General features: G+C 46.2%; 1 protein-coding gene across 2 annotated transcripts in view; it reads right to left on the bottom strand.

Moving 5' to 3' along the window:
- Azin2 (antizyme inhibitor 2) overlaps positions 1-22,320 on the bottom strand; it is a 31,659-nt gene extending 9,339 nt beyond the window's left edge. Inside the window, exons 1-9 of one of the 2 annotated variants that reach the window (XM_042680803.1) lie at positions 22,166-22,320; positions 21,952-22,072; positions 21,088-21,269; positions 19,213-19,386; positions 10,833-11,005; positions 9,899-10,033; positions 8,931-9,096; positions 7,286-7,448; positions 6,028-6,140 (exon numbers count right to left, since the gene is read on the bottom strand). In XM_042680803.1, the coding sequence (XP_042536737.1) occupies positions 6,028-6,140; positions 7,286-7,448; positions 8,931-9,096; positions 9,899-10,033; positions 10,833-11,005; positions 19,213-19,386; positions 21,088-21,192 (1,029 nt within the window). In that variant the 5' untranslated portion in view covers positions 21,193-21,269; positions 21,952-22,072; positions 22,166-22,320. The remainder of the gene's footprint in view (positions 1-6,027; positions 6,141-7,285; positions 7,449-8,930; positions 9,097-9,898; positions 10,034-10,832; positions 11,006-19,212; positions 19,387-21,087; positions 21,270-21,951; positions 22,073-22,165) is intronic. The other variant, XM_042680812.1, reaches the window with a different exon arrangement.
- Positions 22,321-23,366: the final 1,046 nt, after the last annotated feature.

Here is a 23,366-nt window from a genome sequence, read left to right as displayed (position 1 = left end):
TTTGAGCTACACCTTCATCTTTAGTTTTTAGTTTAGGTTGTTTTTTTTTTTTTCCTTTTAGATAGGGTCTCATTCATTTGCCTGATCTGGTCTCAAACAAAAATCCTCCTTTCTCTGCTTCCTGTGTAGCTGGAATTATAGGCATATACCAGTATGCAAGGCTCCTTTTCACTATTTAAACCCACTATTTAAAAAAAAATATTCCAAAGCATATGACAACAAGGGTCTGGGAAGGCGGCTCAATGGTAGAGTGCTTGCCTTGCATACATGAGGCCCTGGGTTCAATTCCTCAGCACCACATACGTAGAAAAAGCCGGAAGCAGAGCTGTGGCTCAAGTGGTAGAGTGCCTTAAGCTGAAGAGCTGAGGGACAGCGTACAGGCCCAGAATTCAGACCCCAGGGCAAAAAAAAAAAAGATGATAATCTCAGCCTTGTTTACAAGTCTGACAACTGAAGGCAACTAAACAACATGCCTAATTATGTGCACGTTGGGCCCCTCGGTGAAAAGGGTCAGGGTTTCCTCATTTATAAAGCGTTCCCACTACAACTTCACATCCTATCTAAGAGGTAAGGCAGCACACTTGCACAACTGGTCTTAGAGATTAGAAAACTCAGAGGGGACATGACTTGCTGCAAGTTCTGACATAGTTATACGAACAGAATTCTGAGCCAGCACTAATCCAGTTACTTTCCTTTGAGGCCTAAAATGAGAATAGTTCCCCAGAAGAAATAAAATCAAACACTAAAACCATATAGGACCTAATACATTTCCTCATTAATCCCCCAACTTCTAAAAATAAATCAATAATTCCTAATAAATTTTGCATATATAAAGTGTTAAAAATATTTTTTAAAAAATGTGATGAACAAGGCAATATTAAAAAAGGGGGGGTTAATATAGAACCAAACCTTGTAATTAAAATCTCATTTAGAAAGCCAGGCCCTGGTAGCACTTCTGTAATCCTAGCTACTCAGGAGGCTGAGATCTGAGGATTGTAGTTTGAAGCTAGTCTGGGCAGGAAGGTCCATAAGACTCTTAATGTCCAATTAACAAGGAAAGAGCTAGGCTCTGAGTTCAAGCCCCAGTACTGGAACAAAAAAAAAAAAGAGAGAGAGAGAGAAAGATGGGTGCTGGTGGCTCATGCCTGTAATCCTAGCTACTCAGGAGGCTGAGGTCTGAGGATCACAGTTCAAAGCCAACCTGGGTAGAAAAGTCCATGAGACTCTTATCTCCAATTAGCCACCAAAAAAATGGAAGTGGTGCGGTGGCTCAAGTGGTAGAGCTCTTGCTTTGAGCTGAAGAGCTCAGGGACAGCACCCAGGCCCAGAGTTCTAGCCCTATGACCAACCTAAAAAGAAAAAGAGAAAAGTGGGAGGTATGGCTCAGTGGTAGAGTACCTGCCTAGCAAGTATGAGACCCTGAGGAAGGAAGGAAGGAAGGAAGGAAGGGAGGGAAGGGAGGGAGAAGGGAAGAAAAAAAACGGTGAAGTCCCTGCATGAAAATAACTTTTACAGAGGTTTTTAAAATCTTAGTAATTGAAGAAATGCAGTATAATCTTGAGTAGAAAGCCCTAACTATTGAAAATTTATAAAATTAACCTCTTGGAAAACAATATGTACTTATAATACTTTTTGGTGTGTCTGTGTCTGTGTGTGTGTGTGCCCCTACACAAGGCCTGGGCACTGCCTCTCAGTTTTAGTGCTCAAGGCTAGCTCTATATCACTTGAGTTACAGAGCTCCACTTCTGGCTTTTTGGTGGTTAACTGGGGATAAGAGTCTCATGGACTTTGCTGCCTGGGATGGCTTTGAACTGTGATCCTCAGATCTCAGCCTCCTAAGTAGCTAGAATTACAGGTGTGAGCCACCAGTGTCCAGATTGTAACACCTTTTAAAAAGAAGGAATCAAGATAAATTTTCAGAGTTATGTGCTACCAGTGAGATTTATAAATTCTTTAATTTTATTGTTTGTGCTAAATTTTCTCCAGTAAACATTCTATTTCCTTAACAAGAAACACTGGAGTAATGCATACATAATTTACAACTTGAATAACACAAGTGAGACAAATATCTTTACAACTTAGTTACTCAGAGTACAGTTAGAAACACATGATAGTGGGGCTGGGAAGGTGGCTCAGTGGTAGAGCGCTTGCCTTGCATGCCTGAGGCCCTGGGTTCGATTCCTCAGCACCACATAAGCAAAAAGAAAAAAGCCGAAAGTGGCGCTGTGGCTCAAGTGGTAGAGCGCTAGCCTTGAGCTGAAGAGCTGAGGGACAGCACCCAGGCCCAGAGTTCAGGCCCCACGACCAGACCCAAAAAAAAAACACACAAAAAAAAAACCACATGATAGTATAACATAATTGTATATCAGAATCACAAAACTAGAATAACAAATGAACAGATTGAAAAAACTATCAACTATCACATGAAACACACATGCAAACCCTTCCAAGATCTTCTCTATTTGTTTAAAAAATATAAAAAACAAAAGTCACTTTAAGACATCTCAAATTAAAAGAACAGAGCTGGGAATGTGCCTTAGTAGTAGAGTGCTTGCCTAGCATGCATGAAGTCCTGGGTTCGATTCCTTAGTACCACATAAACAGAAAAAGCCAGAAGTGGTGCTCTGGCTCAAGTGGTAGGAGTGCTAGCCTTAAGCAATAGAATCAGGGACAGTGCCCAGGCCATGAGTTCAAGCCCTAGGATTGGCAAGAAAAAATTAGAAGAACAGGGAATATAAAAAAAAAAAAAAGCCATTGAATTATCTTGCCCATGTAATTGTAACCCCTCGGTACAGTATTTTCACAATAAAAAATATTAAAAAAAATTGACATCAAAGCATACAAAACAATAACCAAAACAAAATGCTTTAGTTTATCAAAGACCTGCGTTGTGCTAAAATATGACCTTTCAGATACACTGTCCATCAATAAAAGGTCACAGGAGGCAATGCCTGTGAGCTTATTGTGAAAAAGGTACACGGGGTTACAGTACATATTAGACTAAGATTGTGGGAAGATCAGCTGGAAACACCTGGTAATAATTCAAGGACTCATCATATGAAAATAGTTTTTTAAATGAATACATTCATTCTACCATGTAGAATAAGCCATCTAGGCAGGAAGATTAGCAAAGAACACACAAGCAATATTCATGAGAATATTGGTGGAAGACTAATAAAAATAACATGAAAAAAAGAGAGCAATCAATGCTTAAATGCCCAATGATACAGCAACTTTATAGGAAGGTGTAGGTCTATAGGAAAAGAGTTAAGAGCTTTCTCTGGCACCAGACAGATAATCAGAGATGACTAAGCCATGAGCCCCCAAGGGCTCACAAGCTGTAGTTAACAAGCATCACCTCCTATTAAGGATGTGACTTTAAACAAGGTAACTCACCTTTTTGAACTCAGTTTTCTCAGTGTAAAATGATCCATAGGGTCTACTCTAAAGGATTTTGGCAAATGTGAAGAGAGTAATTGTCATGCCCAGTGCTTAGCACAGTACCTGCTACCATAGGTACACCCTAATGTTAGCCTTCACATATGTGTGGTGAAAAACACAAAGCCCTACCTGTGCATGCTGACAGAAAAGGGATTGTGATATGGAAGGACTTCCATCAGGGCAGAGTGTTGGAGAGGGTTTTACTTTTTTAAAACTTCTCTGAAGGTTTTTTTTTTTTTTTTTTGTCGGTTGTGGAGCCTGAACTCTGGGCCTGGGCGCTGTCCCTGAGCTCTTCAGCTCAAGGCTAGCGCTCTACCACTTGAACCAGTCACTTCCAGCTTTTTCTTCTTGTGTGGTGCTGAGGAATCGAACCCAGGGCCTCATGCATGCAAGGCAAGCGCTCTACCACTGAGCCATCTTCCCAGCCCTCCCTGAAGGTTTTAAGTTACTTACATAGTGTGTGTGTGTGTGTGTGTGTGTGTGTGTGTGTGTGTGTGTGTGTGTGTGTGTGTGTGTGTGTGTGTTGTGTCTGCGTGCGCGTGCCCATGGACCTGCATGTAAACATGGGTCAATCCTGAGACTTGAACTCAGGGCCTGGGCATTGTCCCTGAGGCTTTTGTTTGTTTGTTTGTTGTGCTCAAGGGGAGCACTCTACCACTTCTGGCTTTTTGGTGTTTAGTTGGAGATAAGAATCTCACAGACTTCCCTGCCCAGCTTGGCTTTGAATTGTAATCCTCATATCTCAGCCTCCTAAGTAGCTAGGATTACAGGTGCGAGCCACTGGCACCCAGCTAACGCAACCTTTCACACCATAAATCCAAAATCAAAGTCCTTGGGAAGGAAAAACAGGATCCCAAATCTGTTGTAACCATTGCTTTGAGTGTCTGACAGCCCAAAGGAGTAAACTGAGGTAGGTCACCCACAGAAGGCACAGCACAAACCACAAGGAACAGGAGCATCTTTCCTGGTACTCAAGCCAGAAAGGCCGTCTAGAGATTGGTTAAAGCGTAGCCCCTGGCAGGACAACTCACAAGTGGGTTGGGGCACTGGTAGGCAGGGACTAAGATCTACTCTTCTGAGCCGCTGATGAAAGGAATGGAGAGTGGAGTCAGAGATGGCACCAAATGAGAAGAGGGTGACAAGGAGGAGAGCTGCTGCCTGCTTACCAGCTGGGCTTGGCTGGCCCAGACTAGTCCAGTCCCTTTTTTGGTATGGTGTGGCCTGTTGGATATAGGATATATAAAGAATGTAGCCAGTAGGGTGTAGTGTGTCTGAGTAGAAAACTGAATAATCATATTTAATTATGGAATGAGGACCCACTATGTTGATGCATAATATCTAGGCCCCTAGAAGAAGTAGAGGGACACAGCCTCCCCCCCTCCCCCCCCATCCCCTGCCCCCTCTCCCCCCACAGAGAGATGAGGGGTAAGAAGAGCTCTCCCAGGAGAAGCTGATTTCAAAGACATAGAGCTATGAAAACACAACAACATAGCCAATTTTTCCCTCTTAAGATTCCCACTAAAGCCACTGGAAACCCAGGAATGTTTTGTTGTTTTGTTGTTCTTGTTCCCCTACCAATATGAAAAACTCATCACAGATTAACATTCTTTTACTTCTAGGAATTTACCCCCAGGGTAGTAACCAAAGTTGTATGTCCCCAGACTCACAAAGCTCAAAACAAGAAACCAAATGGCCAACCACTAGAGTCACATTGGTTGAAATACTATGTAGCAATGGAAAAACTTGTGAAAGATTAATGACTTGGAAATAATTACAATCCATATATATATGTATATATATATATATATATATTTATTTATATATATATACACACACACATATATATATTTCAGAACAATATGATCCCAACTTTATGAAAGCAAAATAAAATGAATTTTCTTTTTTCTTTTTTTTTTTTTGGGTCCGATCGTGGGGCCTGAACTCTGGTGGGCGCTGTCCCTTAGCTCTCCAGCTCAAGGCTAGTGCTCTACCACTTGAGCCACAACACCACTTCTGGCTTTTTTCTTTGCTTATGTGGTGCTGAGCAATCGACCCAGGGCCTCAGGCATGCAAGGCAAGCGTTCTACCACTGAGCCACCTTCCCAGCCCCTAAAATGAATTTTCTAAAAGAATAAAAGGAAATATAATATTTAACCTTGTTGTCTTTTTCTTTTTTTGAGAAAGGATCTCATTGTGAAGCCTAGATTGGCATCAAATACCAGACAAGATCCCCCTGCCTCAGCCTCCTGAAGATGGAGATTATAGGCATGCACCACACCTAGCCTCTTTCTGTCAATTTTTTTCTACTTTTTGAGGGAAGATTAACCCAGGGCCTCATGCACGTCAGGCAAGTGCTCTATGATTAAACTATATCCTCAGTCCTGTATCTAATTTTTAAAAAAGTAAAAATATGTGGCTTGGTGTGTAGCTCAGTGTTAGAATGCTTGCCTAGCATGTCAAGGCCTTAAGTTTGCTCCTCTGAAGAGAATGAACAGAATGAGATATAAGCACGAGATGTTATTGAAAGGCACACACACACACACACACACACACACAATGTAAAGAGACCCATAAGGGTAGGCTCACCTTTTGCAGGATGGGGGTAGGGCAGATGTTGTCAAACAGGACTGAGTTGAAGATCCCATACACGCCCTCATCAAGGTGGTACACAACTGTCTTGGGGGTGGAGCCATTTTCCTCTGCAGGGAAGGGAGGTGACAGGAGGAGTACAAGCAGAAAGCGAGGGGCCTGGCAGTAGGTCGCTGGAACCATGGTGGCTCAGCAAGAGCAACAGAGCTGCCTTTTCCTCACCAACGGCCATCATAGTGACAAGGGTTCACTGCCACAGTGGGAACACTGTCCTTTGCAGCCAAAACTCTCTGCCAGAACACACTCCTCTGCACCTGAGCCCCTAAAGGCTCCAGCAAAGGCAGAAGAGCAGGCCTGCCCAGACACAAGATTCCAAGAACGAAGCACATAACAGGAAATGCTATGAAACAAGAAGCCAGGTTTCCTGGCTCCTGGGCGGACTAGACAGGACAGTCTCCTAGGTCTATAGAGATGGCTAGACGAATGTCAATATGTGCACCCACATGTACACATGCATGTGCATGTGCTTGTGCACATACACACACACACACACACACATACACACACACACACACACCATTCTAACTAGAGCCCACCACCCCTCTACACAAGTTTATTATTTTCCCCCATCCCCCTCAGCTAAGAGACCAGATTCCCTGACACTTGCCACTCACAAGCTTCTGAAAGATCCTTCAGGTAGGTCTAATCTACCTGGAGCAGGCAAGGAGGAACACTGATGTTGGCAGTGTGGGGCACACAGTTCTGAGTCAGCATGCCCTGAACTTTATTCTTTACCAGTTGAATGACCTTGAGTTGGTGACTCAACCTCTCCCAACCTACATTCTGTCATCTGTAAAATGGACTTAAACAAATATAATGATTTTTGAGCCTGTACTTCACAGAGAAGATAGATATGGGGTCAAATGCAGGCTTCACCTCTGATTGGCTATTAATCATTTCACTTCTATTCCTTCTGACTCTGTTTCCCCATCTGTCAAATGGGATCAAAAGAGTATCTCACCTCCCTAATGTTCTGATCTCAACCTGCACAGAATTTGAACACACCTAGAGAAAAAATGCTAAATATTGTTTGAGGATGAGAAGGAAAGACAATACAGCTCCCTTCAGCAAGTCCTCTTACCCAGATTTCCCCAACCTGTCACTGCACCCAAAACCAGACACTGCTCACTACCCCCTACCCCTCTGTGGCCAGCCTCAGGGCAGAACAGGGCTCTGCAGCCCACCAAATACCTACCTTCCCTGCCGGGCTGGTCTAGGAGAATTTCCTTCTTGGCGATGATGCTGACTGCCACAGTAAAGGCGGAGGTCACATAGTAGCGTCCCAGCTCTGCAAGGATGTCCACACCACAGCCCTCAGGGAAGTATAGGTCCAAAGCTGAATTGATCACAGAACCAATCTGGTGGGGGTGGGGAACAATTGTGTGCTTGAAATGTGGTGTTTCTGCTGCAGACTTGCTACAGATCCAAGTCTATTTCTTGAGAGTTGTTTTGATTTTAGGAAGAACTTGGCAGCTGCTAAGGCCCAGCTGGTAACTGGGGACAGCTAGCCAGAAAGGCAGAAGGGGGACAGGGCTTGGTGGATACCCTCCTCAACACCCCACAATGGGAAGGGGCACTTACTGTAATGCTTGGGGACCAGATTCCAGAAGCCATGATGTAGATCATTCTTTCACAAATAACCAGTTAATAATACATTATAGAAAAAATTAAAATATAGATAAATAAAAAGATAAATGTTTCTAATTCTATTATCCAGATAAATCTAAACATTGTGGACTTTTTAAAAGAGTAGTTCTATTAATTATTTCTATGCCCAATATGCAAGCACAATTTTTATTATAAATATGATGGGAACTGTGTGCATATTCTTTTTTTTTTTTGGTCAGTTGTGGGGCTTGAACTCTGGACCTGGGCGCTGTCCCTGAGCTCTTCAGATCAAGGCTAGTGCTCTTCCACTTGAGCCACAGTGCCACTTCTAGTTTTCAGGTAGCTAATTGAAGATATGAGTCTCACAGACATTCCTGCCCAGGCTAGCAGAGCCTCAGAGCTCAGCCTCCTGAGCAGCTAGGATTACAGGCATGAGCCACCAGTGCCTGGCTGTGTGTATATTCTTTTGTCATGGGTGTGTGTGTGTGTGTGTGTGTGTGTGTGTGTGTGTGTGTATGTGTGTGTGTGTGTGTGTGTGTGTGTGTGTGTGTGTGTGAAGTATGAGCCAGCGTGGATTGAATTCAGAGCCTGAGCACTGTTCCTTAGCTTTTCTGCTCAAGGCTGGTGCTCTACCACTCAAGCCACAACTCTACTTCTGGCTTTTTGGTGGTTAACTGGAGATAAGAGTCTCAAAGACTTCCTACCTAGGCTGGCTTTGAACTGTGATCTCAGCCTCCTCCATAGCTAGGATTACAGGAGTGAGCCATGAAGCTAATTATTTAGATCCTTTCCTGAATTGTCTCAGATGGTCAGTTCCTAAATGTGGAGATTTTAGAAGCAGCCTGTTTCTAAGGAGCTGTGCCCCTAGTAATTACAGTAGGGACTGCTATTGCACATTTTTCTTACCCTCATCTCACAGGTGGGTTTTCCTTTCTCTACTAGATTTCTCCCTAGCCTGTCAGAGGGTGAATAGGACATACTCAGATCCTCAAGGAGCATTGTCACATGCCCATATATTGGCTAAGCCTCATATAGGCTGGCTAAGTTCATGGGCTGGTGGTGTCAGGCAACTGAAACCTCTATGAGTTCCAGTTTACTCAGCGATAGCAACAGGATTAATAAGTGGTAACACAATCAAGGTAGGGCCTAAAATCATTCTACTCTCCCTGCCCTGAAACCTCTCCCCACTCCCTACCCAAAGAGCCCAGCAAGAGACTCCAGCCCAGGATTACCTCTTCAAGTCTCACTTTGGCTCCCTCTATGCCAGGGAAGCCACCACCAAGGTCCAGAATGTGCATCGTGTGGCCCAGCTCGGCACCCATTTGAAACACAAGCCGGGCATCTGCGATGGACTGAGCATAGGCCTGAGGGTCAGGACAGCCACTGCCAACATGAAAACTGGGAAGGGAAGAATAGTCTCAGAGCCCCAGGTGCCACCACCTCAGCCCTGAACAGATACATGGGACAATGTGCCCATGCTACAGGTACAGTGACTGACGCCTAACACATTAAATGGGTGGCAAAGAGCCATATGGCAAGTGAGGAATAGACAGGAGGCACTTGGTGCTCCTTCTACCCTTCAATGCTTCCCTGAGAGAGAAACTTTTGGAAGGAGAGCCAGGGTATCCAGACTTGGAGTACCTGTCAGTGTAAGGCCTGGACAAGCCACCGAAGCTTGACCTTTACATGTCTCCCTCTCTACTAAGCAAGGATAAGTGCCTGTAGCACAGGCTGTGGAATGATGGAGATGAGACTCTCAGCAGTGTGGGAAGTAATAATGAATAAATGAATAATGAATAATGACTAAACTAAATAAATGAAGCTATATAATTGACCATTGTTATTCCATATCCTTGAAAAGAAAAAAAAAGAGGCAGTTCCAGAGCCTGGCTGTACAACCTTTGCCTATAAGCTGGTTCAACTCCCTCTAGGCCAGGTGTGGGAGGGGGACAGAGAGACTAGAGGGGGGGATGGAGAGGGGATGGAGGGATGGGGGGGCGGGATGGGCAAGACCTTCTGGATTGTGGGGCTAGGGCAGGGGAACATCTAGAAACTTCCTTTCAAAAAAGAGGAAATTCCCAACTGACAGAATTCCAGGCCCAACCTTTGGGGGAAAAGTTTTATGCAGCATGACTAATTCCCGGGAAAGAGACAGCGGGTGTGGTGTGGGTGGGAGTGGGGGAGGGCTCCCAGCGCACACCTCACACCCACCACCTCCATGTGGCTCTTCTTGGCATTTTCAAGCAGGTGTCTGCAGGATTTCAGTGGTGCCCCAAACTTCAAGCTCAGGCAGCTCAGGGAGCGAGAGTCATCAGTAGCAATGCACAGAACCATCCTGAGGAGACACAGTACATGGAAGAGGGTAAGCCCCACTTGTCCCACTCCTGCCACATCTCCTGAGAAACCAGGACTGTGAACCACATGGCTCGGGTCCTACTGGGCACACAGAAATCCTGCTCCCTCCTCTACCTATATATCAGTTAATCTCTAAGTCCTGTTCAACCCAGTCTCTAAACAACCCAGGACCCATTCCCATCGCCCCTGACCACCCCAGCCCCATCAGGTCTCCTCTAGACAGTCCAATCCTCCAAATTGGCTCCACTCCAAGCAGTTTTCAAACTCACAATGGATGAAGGGAATCAAAATCCCACAGTGGGCCCTAATGATGGAAGCTGCTTTGGGTGAACCAGAGTAGGCCACCATGCAACCTACCCCTGACCCTCTCTGGGTCCCCAGGGTGCCAAGGAAGCAGTAAAAGCCATAGCCAGAGCAAGATGACCAGTCTTAGACCATTCCAGAATCTATTTGCTTCAGGTACCTGCTCCATGGCCAGTGTGTCATCCATTGTGTCCCTTCCCCATAATGTGTACACACACACACACACACACACACACACACACACACACACACACACACACACACACACACACACACACACACACACACACACACACGGCACATTTGAGGCACAGCAAATTTCTGCTTATCCCTCTGATGCCCCCTGCTGTTCCTGACACCCATGCATCTGCTTCTGCAGCTTTCCATTTATGCCCTCCCCATGTTCTATTCATTCCTTGGGTCCCTTCACTCCACTGCCCTCACCCCCCCGACCGTTTGAGTAGTTCTTGGCTTACTTGGCACTGGGGTGGCTCCTCACCACCTTTGCCAGCTCCATCTCATTGTCGAAACTCAGCAGCTGTACCCCATGCTCGGCAGCATACCTGATCTGTGCAATTTGCTTACAGGGACTGGTGTAGATGATCTTACTGGCAGGGACACCAATACGCTGGACCAACTCCATCTCTGCCTGTGGGGTCCCAAGAACAGTGGTAAGAAGGTACCAGGGCCTATTGGACCATGGAGCACAACGAAGCACACATAAAGGGGTAAAGTCTTAGTTGCTACTGGGGAGGCCCCTAACAAATGGGTAGCCCTTTAGAGTCACAACCATTAGGACTTTATTGTGAGCCACCACTCTCTGACAGGCTACATACAGCACATGGGGAGTGCACTGCACAATTCCAGGGAGCCAGCTCACAGCAAATACGGGGCAAATAGACATTATTATAATTCCTTGGCCTTAAAACATCACATTCTAATGCTATGTGCCACCACTGGCTGACACCTATAATCCCAGCAACTTGAGAAGTTAAGATTGTTGAGATAGCAATTCTAGGCCTAGCTGGGCAGAAAAAAAAATCTATGAGACCTCCTTCTCAACAAAGAGCCAGGCAAGCTGGAGTGTTCCTATTAGCCTAGCTACCTATCTTACAAATTCTAACGAGGGTAGATTGCACTAAGGTACAATCCAGCAAAAATAACCAGCAAAAAATCAGGGCTGGAGACATGGGTCAGCAGTTAAGAGTATCTGCATAGGTAGCATGAGGCCCTAAGTTCAAATCCCAATACTGCCAAAAAAATCACATCCTAACAAAATCAGTATATTCATTATCAGATATCTTTTTAAAAGTCACCTATTAATCCTAGCTACTCAGAAGGCTAAGATCTCAGGATCACCATTTGAAGCCATCCCAGGCAGGTAAGTCTGTGAGACTCATCTCCACTAAACTACCAAAAATAAAGCTGGAAGTGGAGCTGTGTCTCATGTGATAGAGCACTAGCTTGAGCAAAAAGATCAAACCCCAGGACTGGTAGAAAGAAAGAAAGAAAGAAAGAAAGAAAGAAAGAAAGAAAGAAAGAAAGAAAGAAAGAAAGAAAGAAAGAAAGAAAGAAAGAAAGAAAGAAAGAAAGAAAGAAAGAAAGAAAGAAGAAGGAAGGAAGGAAGGAAGGAAGGAAGGAAGGAAGGAAGGAAGGAAAGAAAGGAAGAAGGGGCTGGGAAGATGGCTCAGTGGTAGAGCGCTTGTCTTGCATGCCTGAGCCCCTGGGTTCAATTCCTCAGCACCACATTCGCAAAAATGAAAAAAGCCAGAAGTGGCACTGTGGCTCAAGTGGTAGAGCGCTAGCCTTGAGCTGAAGAGCTGAGGGACAGCGCCCAGGCCCAGAGTTCAAGCCCCACGACCAGACCCCCCCTCCCAAAAAAAAAGAGAGAGAGAGAAAGAAAGAAAGAAAAGAAAGGAGGGAAGAAGGGACGGAGGAAGGGAGAGGGGGAGGGAGGGAGGAAGGAAGGAAGGAAGGAAGGAAGGAAGGAAGGAAGGAAGGAAGGAAGGAAAGAAATAAAAGGAAAATGTGGTATAGCTAGGCATAGTGGGAGGCTGAGGCAAGAGAATAGGGAGTTCAAGACCAGCCCAAGCCCATAGCAAGCTCAAGGCCAGCCTGAACTACACATGAGACTGTCTCAAAAATAGAAAAAAATAAACAGTAAAGAAAATAAAAATCTGGACTGGGAATATGGCTTAGTGGTAGAGTGCTTGCCTAGCATGCACTCAGTACCACATGAATAGAAAAAGCCAGAAGTGGTGCTATGGCTCAAGTGGTAGGATGCTAGTCTTGAGCAAATGAAGCTCAGGGACAGTGCCCAGGACTGGTGAAAGAAAGAAGGAAAGAAAGAAAAGAAATAAAGGAAGGAAAGAAAGAGAAAAAAAGAAAAGGAAAAAAAAGCTAAATAAAAGAACTAGGCCTGTGATTCATATTTTGAATCCTAGGTACTTGGGAAACATAAATCAGAAGGCTCAAGGTTCAAGGCCAGCCCAGGCAGAGTTAGCAAGCCCCTATCTCAAGCAATAATTTGAGTATAATGATATGCACTTGTGATCCTATGTGATAAATTTGAACAGGAGGATCGCTATCCACTGTAGCCTAAGCAAAAATGAGACTCTATTTGGAAAATTACTAAAGTACAAAGGACTTGGGATATTGTTTAAGTGGTAGCGTGCCTGCCTGGAAAATATGAAGCTTTGGACTCAAACCCTAGTGCTCACAAAAAAAAAAAAAAAAAAAAAAAGGCGGGGGGAGGGGGAGGGGGAGAAGGAATAAAGAAAGGTAAAAAAAAAACAACAAGGTAGTACAGGGTCAGGAAGGTGGCCTAGTGGTAGAGTGCTTGCTTCGCATACATGAAGCCCTGGGTTCAATTCCTCAGCACCACATACACAGAAAAAGCCAGAAGTGAGGCTATGGCTCAAAGTGGTAGAGTGCTAGCCTTGAGCAAAAGAAGTTCAGGGTCAGCGCCCAAGCCCTGAGTTCAAGTCCCAGGACTGGCAAAAGAAAAAAGAAAAAAAAAAAAGTAGTACATGCACACAATGGAATATTATATTTCACCTTGAAAAAGAAGAAAGTTCTGTCATCTGTGACAACATAAACGAATCTAGAGGAATATTAAATTAAGTGAAATAAGCCATACACAGAAAGACCAAAACTACATGATCTCACTTATATACAGAATCTACAAAGTCAAACTCAGAGAAGCAGAGTGGACAGTCATTGCCTGTTAGGGGAGGTGGAGTCATGAGGAGATGTGAGTAAATGAATATCCAGTTCCAGCTAGAAGGAATAAGTTTAGGACTGATCTTTACATGATAGTGACAATAGGTAGTAGCAGAGTACTACATATTTAGGAATTGCTAAAAACAAAGAACTTAGGTTTTCTCATCACAAAAATACAACAAAATGTGATTCATTCATGTGTCAATTTGATTTAGCCACTCAGCAACTTATCCATATATCAAAACATCATGTGTGAGCTAGGCACAGGCAGTTCACACCTATAATCCTAACTACTCTGAGATCTGAGGATCACAGTCTGTAGCCACTGGGAGCAGGAAAGTCTGTGAGATTCTTATCTCCAATAAACCATTCAGAAAAAGCTGGAAGTGATGCTGTGGCTCAAGTGGTAGAACGCTAGCCAAAGAAGCTCAGGGACAAACCCAGGCCCCAAGTTCAAGCCCCAGGACCAGAAAGAAAAAAGAAAAAAAAAACCAATCACCAAACATCATGTGCATACTACAAACATATAACTATTATTAACTTATTAAGTAAAGAAATCACAATGCTATTTGGTATACTTCAAAGTCTACAAGATGAAGAGTATTTCTGCCACAGATCAACTCAGTTCCCAAGGTCTGTGCTGTATGGGGAGCTGTGCTGGGTGAGTCCACACAGCCTTCTCCCCAGGGCTTCCTCTTCCTCCTCACCTTTCTGTGTTGTTTTGTTTTTGTTTTGTTTTTGTGCTGGTAGTGGGGCTTGAACTTGGGGCCTCATGCTCTCTCTTAGCTTTTTTGCTCAAAGCTGGAGCACTACACCACTTAAGTCATACCTCCACCTCCAGCATTTTGGTCATTCCCGGGAGAGGGGGAATGTAGTTGTGGAGCTGGGAGGGATGGTAGGGGAAAAACAAAGGAGGAGGCAACAATGCTTGATAAGAAATGTACTCATTACCTTGCTCATGTGATTGTAACCCCTCTGTACAGTATTTTCACAATAAAAAACTTATTTTTAAAAAAAGTCTCATAGACTTTCCTGCCTGGGTTGGCTTCCACCTGAAATCCTCAGATCTCTGCCTCCTGAGTAGCTAGAATTACAAATGTGAGCTGCTAGCATCTGGCTTGTTTATTTGTGGTGCCTAGGATGAATCCAGGGCCTCATGCATGCTAGGCAGATGCTCTACCCCCCCGAGCTCCACATCCAGCCTTTCCTCCCTTTATAGGACATGGTGCAGCTTGTTTTTTGCATTATAAGGCCAGAGATAATGAGGGGAGGGGTGTAGTCTCAGGAAGTTCCTCAATGCTAGAGAAAATTTTCTCTACAGGGCTCATGTTAATGTTGCAGGTTTTGCAAGCCATACAGTCTTTGCCATGACTACCTAACGGCCATGGTGGCATGAAAGCAACCACAGATGTGCCAAAGTGAATGTGCGTGGCTAGGATAGGACAAATCAGGGGAACACTGGATTTGCAACCTATTGGAATGGTATAAGCTCTATTCTACAGAGAAAGAAACATGCTAAGGCTATGAAGCAGCTACCTGGCAAAAGCAATGTCCATACCAAGGTCTGACTCACCACGAATAAGGAGACAAGTCAGGAGAGCCAGTCTTGAAACATGGTAGGAGACAGAAGAGCCATTTGTAACCACCCTAAGATGAATTTGGATTTGGTAACTTTTCAGCACCAGGTATTTATATGCATTATTTAATAACTCCTTTAAGTATCCTAGGAAGTATTATCTGGCCACATTTCACAGAGGAAAAACCTGTCTTGGGTCTGTTGCCTGTGATGACAGTCAATGAACAACATGGAGGACACAAATGCCCATCTCCAGGGTTGGACTTATGGCCATAAAGCTCACTTCCCTGAGGCAAATGTGCCCCCATCCAGAGTTTGGGTGATTTGGCAAATGTGTTTTTTGCACAGTGAGTGAAAAGAGCAATGATGGCACTGAGAGGCTGTGATTGGGCCTTGATTAGTAAATAAGCATATCATTCTAGGAAGGCTTACTATGTGTCACTCTTTGCACAGAAATTGCATCTACACTCTCATTCAATCTTCATAATCATATGAAGTGGGAAGCTGAGGCTAACAGAGGTTAAGTTACTACCCAGAGTTACACAGCTTATAATGGCATAGCTGAGAAAGTAACTGACAGATCTGTTTCCAGTGGCAGATATCTTTCGATCATCCATTGACCTGTATGATGCAAACAAGTGAAGAAAGCAGCCAGGGTCTTGGACTGTACACAGTGTTCAGGCTGTGGGGAATACCAGCAGTCAAAAATGGACTCTGATCCATGGCAGAATGACAAGTAGTCAAAAGTATGAAGGGAGGGTTTATGATGCAGTACAACAAAATGAGAGACAGGTGGACCAAGGTGTGATTGGAAGTGGGGGAAAGACAGTGCTGTGGGGGTCAGAACTTGAATGTGAGCCCTATGGGAAGCCTCAGTGGCGGGGGGGGGGGGGGGGGGGGGGGGGAGGGGAGAGTCTCGGGGGGGGGGGGAGCAGGCAGATCTGGAGCAATGTTCACGCTCATCCTAGGTACTACTTTAGTCTTTAAAACTGGGAGTGTATTTTATTATTAAGTACTTAAAAAAAAAAAAAGAATGTCCTGCTGAATGTTGATAAGAGAGATGAAGAAAATCAAGGACTGTCCTTCAGCCCAGGTCCAAATCCATCCACATCCACATGGGCAAAGCTCCAAAACCTGCTGGAACATGATGCACACCAGGAATGTTACAAAATCCCAAAATATTTTAAATACTTTCTCTGGACATTTTGTGTATTTTGAAGTGCTATATACCCACCAAACCCACGATGTGTGATTATCTATGGAGATATAAAGCTAGTGTTTCATTTTCTCTGTGGGTGAATGAATCCATGTATTAGTTGAATAGTTCACAATTACTGTTGAACATAAAGTATTTGTTGAATCCTAGAGGCTCCTGGGTACTTTTGATTAGAGGAAATTCGTTGGAGGAGTAAGAGTAGAGGCTGAGAAGCAGGGCTGAGTTTGGTAACAAGGAAGGAGTGTTTGTATTGGAGACAGCTGTTATCCAAGGAAGGCTTTTTTGTTGTTTTGTTTTTAAGTGGGAGAAGGGCAAGGGACCTAGGCAAAAAAGAGCAAGGGGTGGAGGTGGGTGAAATGGATGACACAAGTTACTCAGGAAAGAGGTCTGGTAAGCCAGCGTCCCTTTGCCAAGCTATAGCCTGTGTCTCTAGCCCTGGAGTCTGTCCAATGTGTGTCTGTCCTTCCATGAGCCTTAGATCAAGCCAAGCTCATTGGTCAACATCCAGAAAGCCGTGGTGCCATTATGCATGACCAATCACTAAAACTGGCCACAAGAGGGCAGACATACCCTATTAGAAAAAGTTCTAATTCAGGTACCTGGGGATGGAGCCCAGTGGGAAAGCATTTGCCTACCATATTCTCCAGCACAAGGGGCAAGGGAGTTCCAGGAGCCATCTCTTATCTTAGTAACTGCACCAAAAAGTCCGCATACCCCCACTCCAGGGATGGGGCTTAGGCCTCTTGCCCTTGATGTAAAATGAGGGCAAGGTGTCCCTCATTGGACAAGTGCCAGCTCAGCCACATCCTTCCTGAGGATCTTAGAAAAGACAACAGTAATAGAGGCTGAGAGGACCACATTGGTAAATTAAGGCTGTCACCTTTCACTGCATAACCCTAGTGAGTCACTCAATCTCTGCCTTCCCTTCTATGTTCAATGTATCTTCCCAGAACTGTTGTCTGAATCCCAGTAATCACCTCATGGGGTTTTTGCAAGAATAAAGTGAGATCATGCACAGAAAAGGCTTGGCAAAGTGCCAGGCCCAGCAGCTGCAGTCAACCAACAGTAGAAGCTTCTACTGTCCCCTACTGTCTTCAATGACTTCTATGCCCAATAGCTGTGCCCTTAGGAAGCCAGTCCCTGAGACTGGAGGACCAGCCATTCACCAGGATTCTACTTAGTGGGGTTTGGATACTGTCCCTTGTAACTCTGCAGGGAGGCCCACCAGGTCATGGAAGGCAGCAAAAGAGGGTAAAGCTCTGGCTCTGCAGAGTCTCCTCTGAGTGCCTCACAGATTTTCATGTAATAGACACATGAAACAAGTTGTAAGAAAGCCAGGGCCAGAAGAGGAGGCTCATAGACTATAAACAGCAAAGAGCAAAAGCATTCGGCCTTTGGCAAAGGTTAGTTTACACATTCTGAGCTTCTTATCTTATACACACTTGTCCCTCAGCTGTGGCTCCAGCCCTGTCATCCTTCCCTGGCTGGCTCTCCTCCCTTCTCCTCTGGGAATACTTCCTAGAACCCTCCTCACAACATCTAAGCCATACTACCAACTTGGGAGTTAAAAGGGGATTGCCTCAGAACCATCATGACAAGTTGTGAATGATGGCAGTGCCAATGTCACAAACCACTGCCTAGAGACTTGCTTCAACCTCAGGCTTCTATATCTATTAGTTCCTCTACCTGGCAGGCTCTTCCTTACTTCTCCACCTGGCTTGACCTCCTGATTCCTTTAGGTTTATATTCAAACCTGGCAAGCCTTCCTGGATCAAACTGTCATTCAGCATTCCCTGCTTCCCACCTATAACACTATACATTTTCACTGTCTGTTTATTCTTTAGAATACCAGCTCCAAGAAGGAAAGGCTTTTTTTAAATTGGTTTTATTCTAGCCTATATTCTCACCTAGTATATATTTGGCAGCATTATTTGCTTAGTGATTATTTGCTAAATGAATAAATGAGTCGTACCCAAAGCTGTACCTTGAGGAAACTTCATAGATCAAGGCTTTTTTTTTTTTTTTATCTAGTAAGGACCGAAGGAAAGTAGATGAACCAAGCATTCAACTCAAGGTCTGCCTGGCTCTACAGCAGTCCCTCCCCCAAGCAGAGTCAGCTACAACACCCTAGTTCAATGACTGCTGAGTCACAATATGTAAGCGAAGTCCACAAAAGACAGCAGTAAGAAATTAACCTCTAATTAACAGCAGAAATCAAGTTAGAATTTGCAGCAACAACAGCAATAGAACTGTACAAGGAGGGGCTGGGAAGGTGGCTCAGTGGTAGAGTGCTTGCCTTGCATGCATGAGGCCCTGGGTTCGATTCCTCAGCACCACGTAAGCAAAAAGAAAAAAGCCGGAAGTGGCGCTGTGGCTCAAGAGGTAGAGAGCTAGCCTTGAGCTGAAGAGCTGAGGGACAGTGCCCAGGCCCAGAGTTCAGGCCCCATGACTGGATCCCCCCAAAAAAGAATTGTACAAGGATTACTTAAGAAAAATACACATGGTTGATTATTTTAAAAAACAATAATTTAGAAGTATTTGTTTTAATTAAAATAGCATATATAGCTATTAAAACTTCCAACTGAATTTTTTTAAAGAAAAAAATTAAAACCTCTACTTTTTCTACTTAAGGATATACAGGATCCAATTTGGACCGTCAAGGCTGACAGATTTTATATGCTTTTCCTCCTCCTTCCTCCCTGCTGCCTCCTCCTGGTGGGTGGCCTTCCTAAAGGACAGTGGCCAACTGCAGGTCACTCTTGTTCCCCAGGATCCACCCACAGCAACAAGGCTACACTTGTCAGCGTTAATGGTCAGTGCATGGGTGGGGTCAGGAGCTCACCTTGTTAGCACAGCTGAAGCCCAGCCCCAGCTCAGCCAGGACCTTCAGCACACCCAGGCTGCTGTTGCACTTGACAGCGTAAAAGGGCCGGACTCGAGGCAGGCACTTCAGAAAGCAGAAATGCTTCCTCACTACAGCACCCAGGTCAGCCACGAAGAAGGCAGCAACCTTATCCTATACAAAAGGCATATGGATGTGAGACACATACCCCCCACACACACCCAGCTCCCTCCCTATAGATGCTCCCCCCCCCTCCCCCCAGTTCAGCTCTAGCCTGTTGTCATTGAAGGGGGAGGATGTTCCTCAAGCCTCCAGGAGGATAGAAGGCAAACTCCTCAGGCTGGAATTCAAGGCTCTGTAATCTTGCACTATAGACCTTCTTTACCAACACAGACAAAACTCATACTGGATCACATTGTCACCTCTAAGCCTTCTCTGCTGGGTTTAGAGAAATCCCAATCTACCTTCAAATTTCAGCTCAAATGCTTCTTCCTCAAGCCCAAAAGGCAAGTGGTCATGAAGGTTCTCAGGACTACTGTCCCGACTGCCCCCTCTCTGTTGTGGGGCTTGAACTCAGAGCCTGAGTGTTGTCCTTGAGCCTCTTTGTGCTCAAGGCTAGTGTTCTACCACTTGAGCCATAGCACCACTTTCATTTTTTTTGAGTGGTTGATTGGAGAGGAGTCTTGTTAATTGGAGATGAATCTCACAGGGACTTTTCTGCCCAGGCTGGCTTTGAACCATGATCCTCAGATCTCAGCCTCCTGAGTAGCTAGTAGTACAGGTGTGAGCCACTGGTGCCCGTCTAACTGTTGAATTTTTTGCTTTCAAAGCATATGTGTATTAGAATAGTATAGCCATCTGTCTGGTCCAGAAAAAGGTCAGTTTGGGGAAGGCAGAAGCTGTGGCCCACAACCCTCTGGAATTTACATACAAGTGCTCATCCCACTGCCACTGTGGTCAACTGGGCATCACAGAGTGGCTGACACTGAGTGTGAATGATGAAGAGGTGGATGAGACCATATTATCCAACCCTCCCTGTTGCACATTAACATATTTTTACTGGTATCCACTGGTGCCAGGGGTGATGGTAAGGGACAGAGAAGACCAGAGAGAGATCTAGCTCTAATTTGGGTCTGGAGGAACATAGACGCTTAACTAATTACAAGTCCCTTCAACAAATGCTAGGTTTGCACTTAAATAAAAGGTATTAGGGGCTATGGAAAAAGAAAATATAAAACCTCCTTGGGGCAGCCAAGATGTTGCAACACAGATGGGAAGTAAGGAACACTACAAATGGGTAAAGGGGAGAGGCCAGCAGAAGGATGCTCCAGACTAAGGGAACAGCCCCAGGCAAAGGCATGTGAATTAAGGGTATCTCATCACTGGGAAACATGAATGGAGCAGGGATGAGGCTGATGGAGACTTGATGAGGCAGACTTGATCCTGAAGCAATGGGGAACTGCCAAGGAATTCTGATTTTGAGGAGGGCTATGTATAATACAGTTGGAGGGGGTGGAATGAAACTGAGGTCAGAGGGCCCTTAGGGAGACTGGAACTGGGCTATAAAGATAAGTTCTATGTGAGTTGCTTGGAGGGTTATTTAAGGAAGTGGACTTCAGAGAGCTTGGTAATACCTAGAGATGAGGTGGGAGGCGGAGAGAGAGAATACACAGATTTCTGAACTGCAAAGTTAGGGGCTGTTCATCAAGGCAGGAGACTCGATGGATTTGGGGGCAAGGTCCAAGGAAGTGGAGATAAAACTAGCCTGTCTCTTGCAAAAGCAAAGGTTGCATGCTATATAAGTGAGTGTTATAGGATGAAGGGTCCTTTTCCAGAGGATTGGACAGATGCCCATCCCCACTCCCAGCTCCTCACCGTGGTGGCCTGGGAGGCCCCCAGAGTGAGCTCCTCCAGCAGGTCTCGGGTGCTGAAGCCCTCTTCCACCATCACAAAGTCCGATTCACTCAGGTAGCCTGCCATGCCGACCAGGAGCCACTGGCTGGATGGAGCCCCGGCAGCAACTGCCGCCTCAGCCGCCTTAGAAAGTATGCAACACACTGTGGGTGGGGGAGAGGAGGCTGAGATGGAAGAACCTTTACGCGCAGGCTCACCTCCCAATCTAGGCACACCCAATCCCCTCTTCCTCCCCTCCCCAGCACACACTTGGGAGGGGAGAGGGGGGCTAGGTTCACTGGGAGGAGTGGGGATGGGTCAGGAATCTTGGATTCCGCAATGGGATTGTATGCCTCCAGGTCACGCCAGCCCGAGCTCAGCTGCCCCATCTGTAAAAGGGATGGATGGATTCGGAGCTCCTTTCCAGTTCTAAAAGTCTGGATTGGAAAGGAAAGGATTAAACAACGGAGGAAGAAACCTGAGAAACCTAGGTGTGCAAGTTTCCAGGATGCCCCCCCTGGTCCTGGCTACGCCCACCTAAAGGGGGCGCCGGTGGCCCAGCCCAGAGATTCTCAGCCGAAGAACTGGAGCTGAGAGGTTGGCGAGCCCTCTCGGCAGCGTGACTGCTCTGGGGGCCTCAGTTTCCCGCTTGTAAACGATTGGTCCTGCCGTGCTACATCATTCTAAGCGTGCACGGTGGGGGGGGGGGGGGGTGGAGGGGTCGCCACACAGCGGGTGGGGTCCGCGGGCTCCCGGGCAAGGGCTGAAAGCCGAGGTTCTATCCGGGTAACCCCTCTCGAGTGCAGGGCGAAAGTCCCGCCCCGCCCCTCCCCCGAACCCCCTTACCAAGCCCCGTCCTCCTTCGCGGGGGCCAGAGCCAGGCGCGCTGCTAGGGGGGGTCGCCGGTGACCTCGAAACTTGTGCAACACCCCGAGGAGGAGTGGCAGTTGCGGAGCCGAGGCCCCTGCTGAGAGGGGGCAAAAGGGGCCCGGACACCGGTCAGCACCGGAGCCCCGGGCGCTCGCTCCCTGGGGTTCCCCAAGCCACTCCCTGCACTCGCCTTAAAACGCATTTACACGGCTTCGGCCCATAGGTCTCCCCAGCGAGTGAACCGGATCCTCGGCGCCTCCGCTCGCTCGCTCCCCCCGCCTCCGGCCCCGCGGCCTGCGCCCCGCGCGCCCAGCAGCCACCGACCCCACGCCCCGCCTTCCGCCCGCGGCCCGCTTATATAAGCCCCGCCCCGGCCCCGCCCCTCGCCTTCAGACCCCGCCTCCGCCTGCCCCGTATCCTTGGCAACCGGGTGCCGCCAGCCCATTGGTCGATTCGGACATAAAGCATTCAGCTGTGCGGGCCAGCTCGGCAAACCTGCGCCACAGACCTCGGCGTTGACCTCTCTGTGTAGATGTCCACGCTGGGAAATCGGGAACTGCCGGGCCGTCACCGATGAGTTCCGAGCGTCTGCGCGGATGGAAACCTGCGATCCTGCATCTTGGGTCTTCTTGGGAGAGCGCGCACGACGGCCACTCTGAATCCAGGAAGGCTTTTCCGTCACGGCAGAACTCTCTTGGCCTGGTGAAGTATTTGTTCCTCCCTCGAAGACCAAGTCGGATGTCATCTTATATTGTTTTCTATCTAATAAAATCAGTTTTTTAAATTCATGCTCCAGCGCTTAGGAGTTCACATAGTCTTTTTGTGAGTTTCCAGACTCAGGACGATCCATATTCACCGTCGTTAAGTAAAATGTGTCTCCTCCAAGAGACTGACTTCCTCGGCTCAAAGCATTTCTCTTCTTCAATGCCAACAAACTCCTGTTCATCCATCACAGTCCAATATAGTGTTGCCTCCTCTCTTAAGCCTTCCGTGGCTGTTCTAGCCCCAAGAGACGACATAACTCATAGCACTTATTTCTGCCAGGACATCTCACTCATTGGAGTCTCTACTTGTAGCTAAGGTTCCCGATGTTTTCCACTTCTTGTCATGATAACACTTCTTGGCTACTCTGTAAATTCCAAAGACAGGGATGAAACTTTATCTCCTTACGGTAGTAGAGGAGCCTGGGATACCTGAAAGTGCCCCGTGTGGTGGTGACCATGTAACCCCAACACTCAAGAGGATGAGTCCGAAAGGTCATGAACTGGAGGCCACCTGGGCTACATATCAGAACCATCTCAAAAAAATAAACAAGCTGAGGCCTGTAATACTAGCTACTCAGAAGGCTGAGATTTGAGGATTGAAGTTCAAAGTCAGCCTTCAGGAAAGTC

This window comes from Dipodomys spectabilis, unplaced genomic scaffold (assembly GCF_019054845.1).
Source record: "Dipodomys spectabilis isolate Male_0828 unplaced genomic scaffold, ASM1905484v1 ptg000002l, whole genome shotgun sequence".
NCBI classification, from domain to species: domain Eukaryota; kingdom Metazoa; phylum Chordata; class Mammalia; order Rodentia; family Heteromyidae; genus Dipodomys; species Dipodomys spectabilis.
The sequence above is the reverse complement of the archived record's forward strand: the minus strand, read 5'-3'. Positions and strand labels throughout refer to the sequence as shown.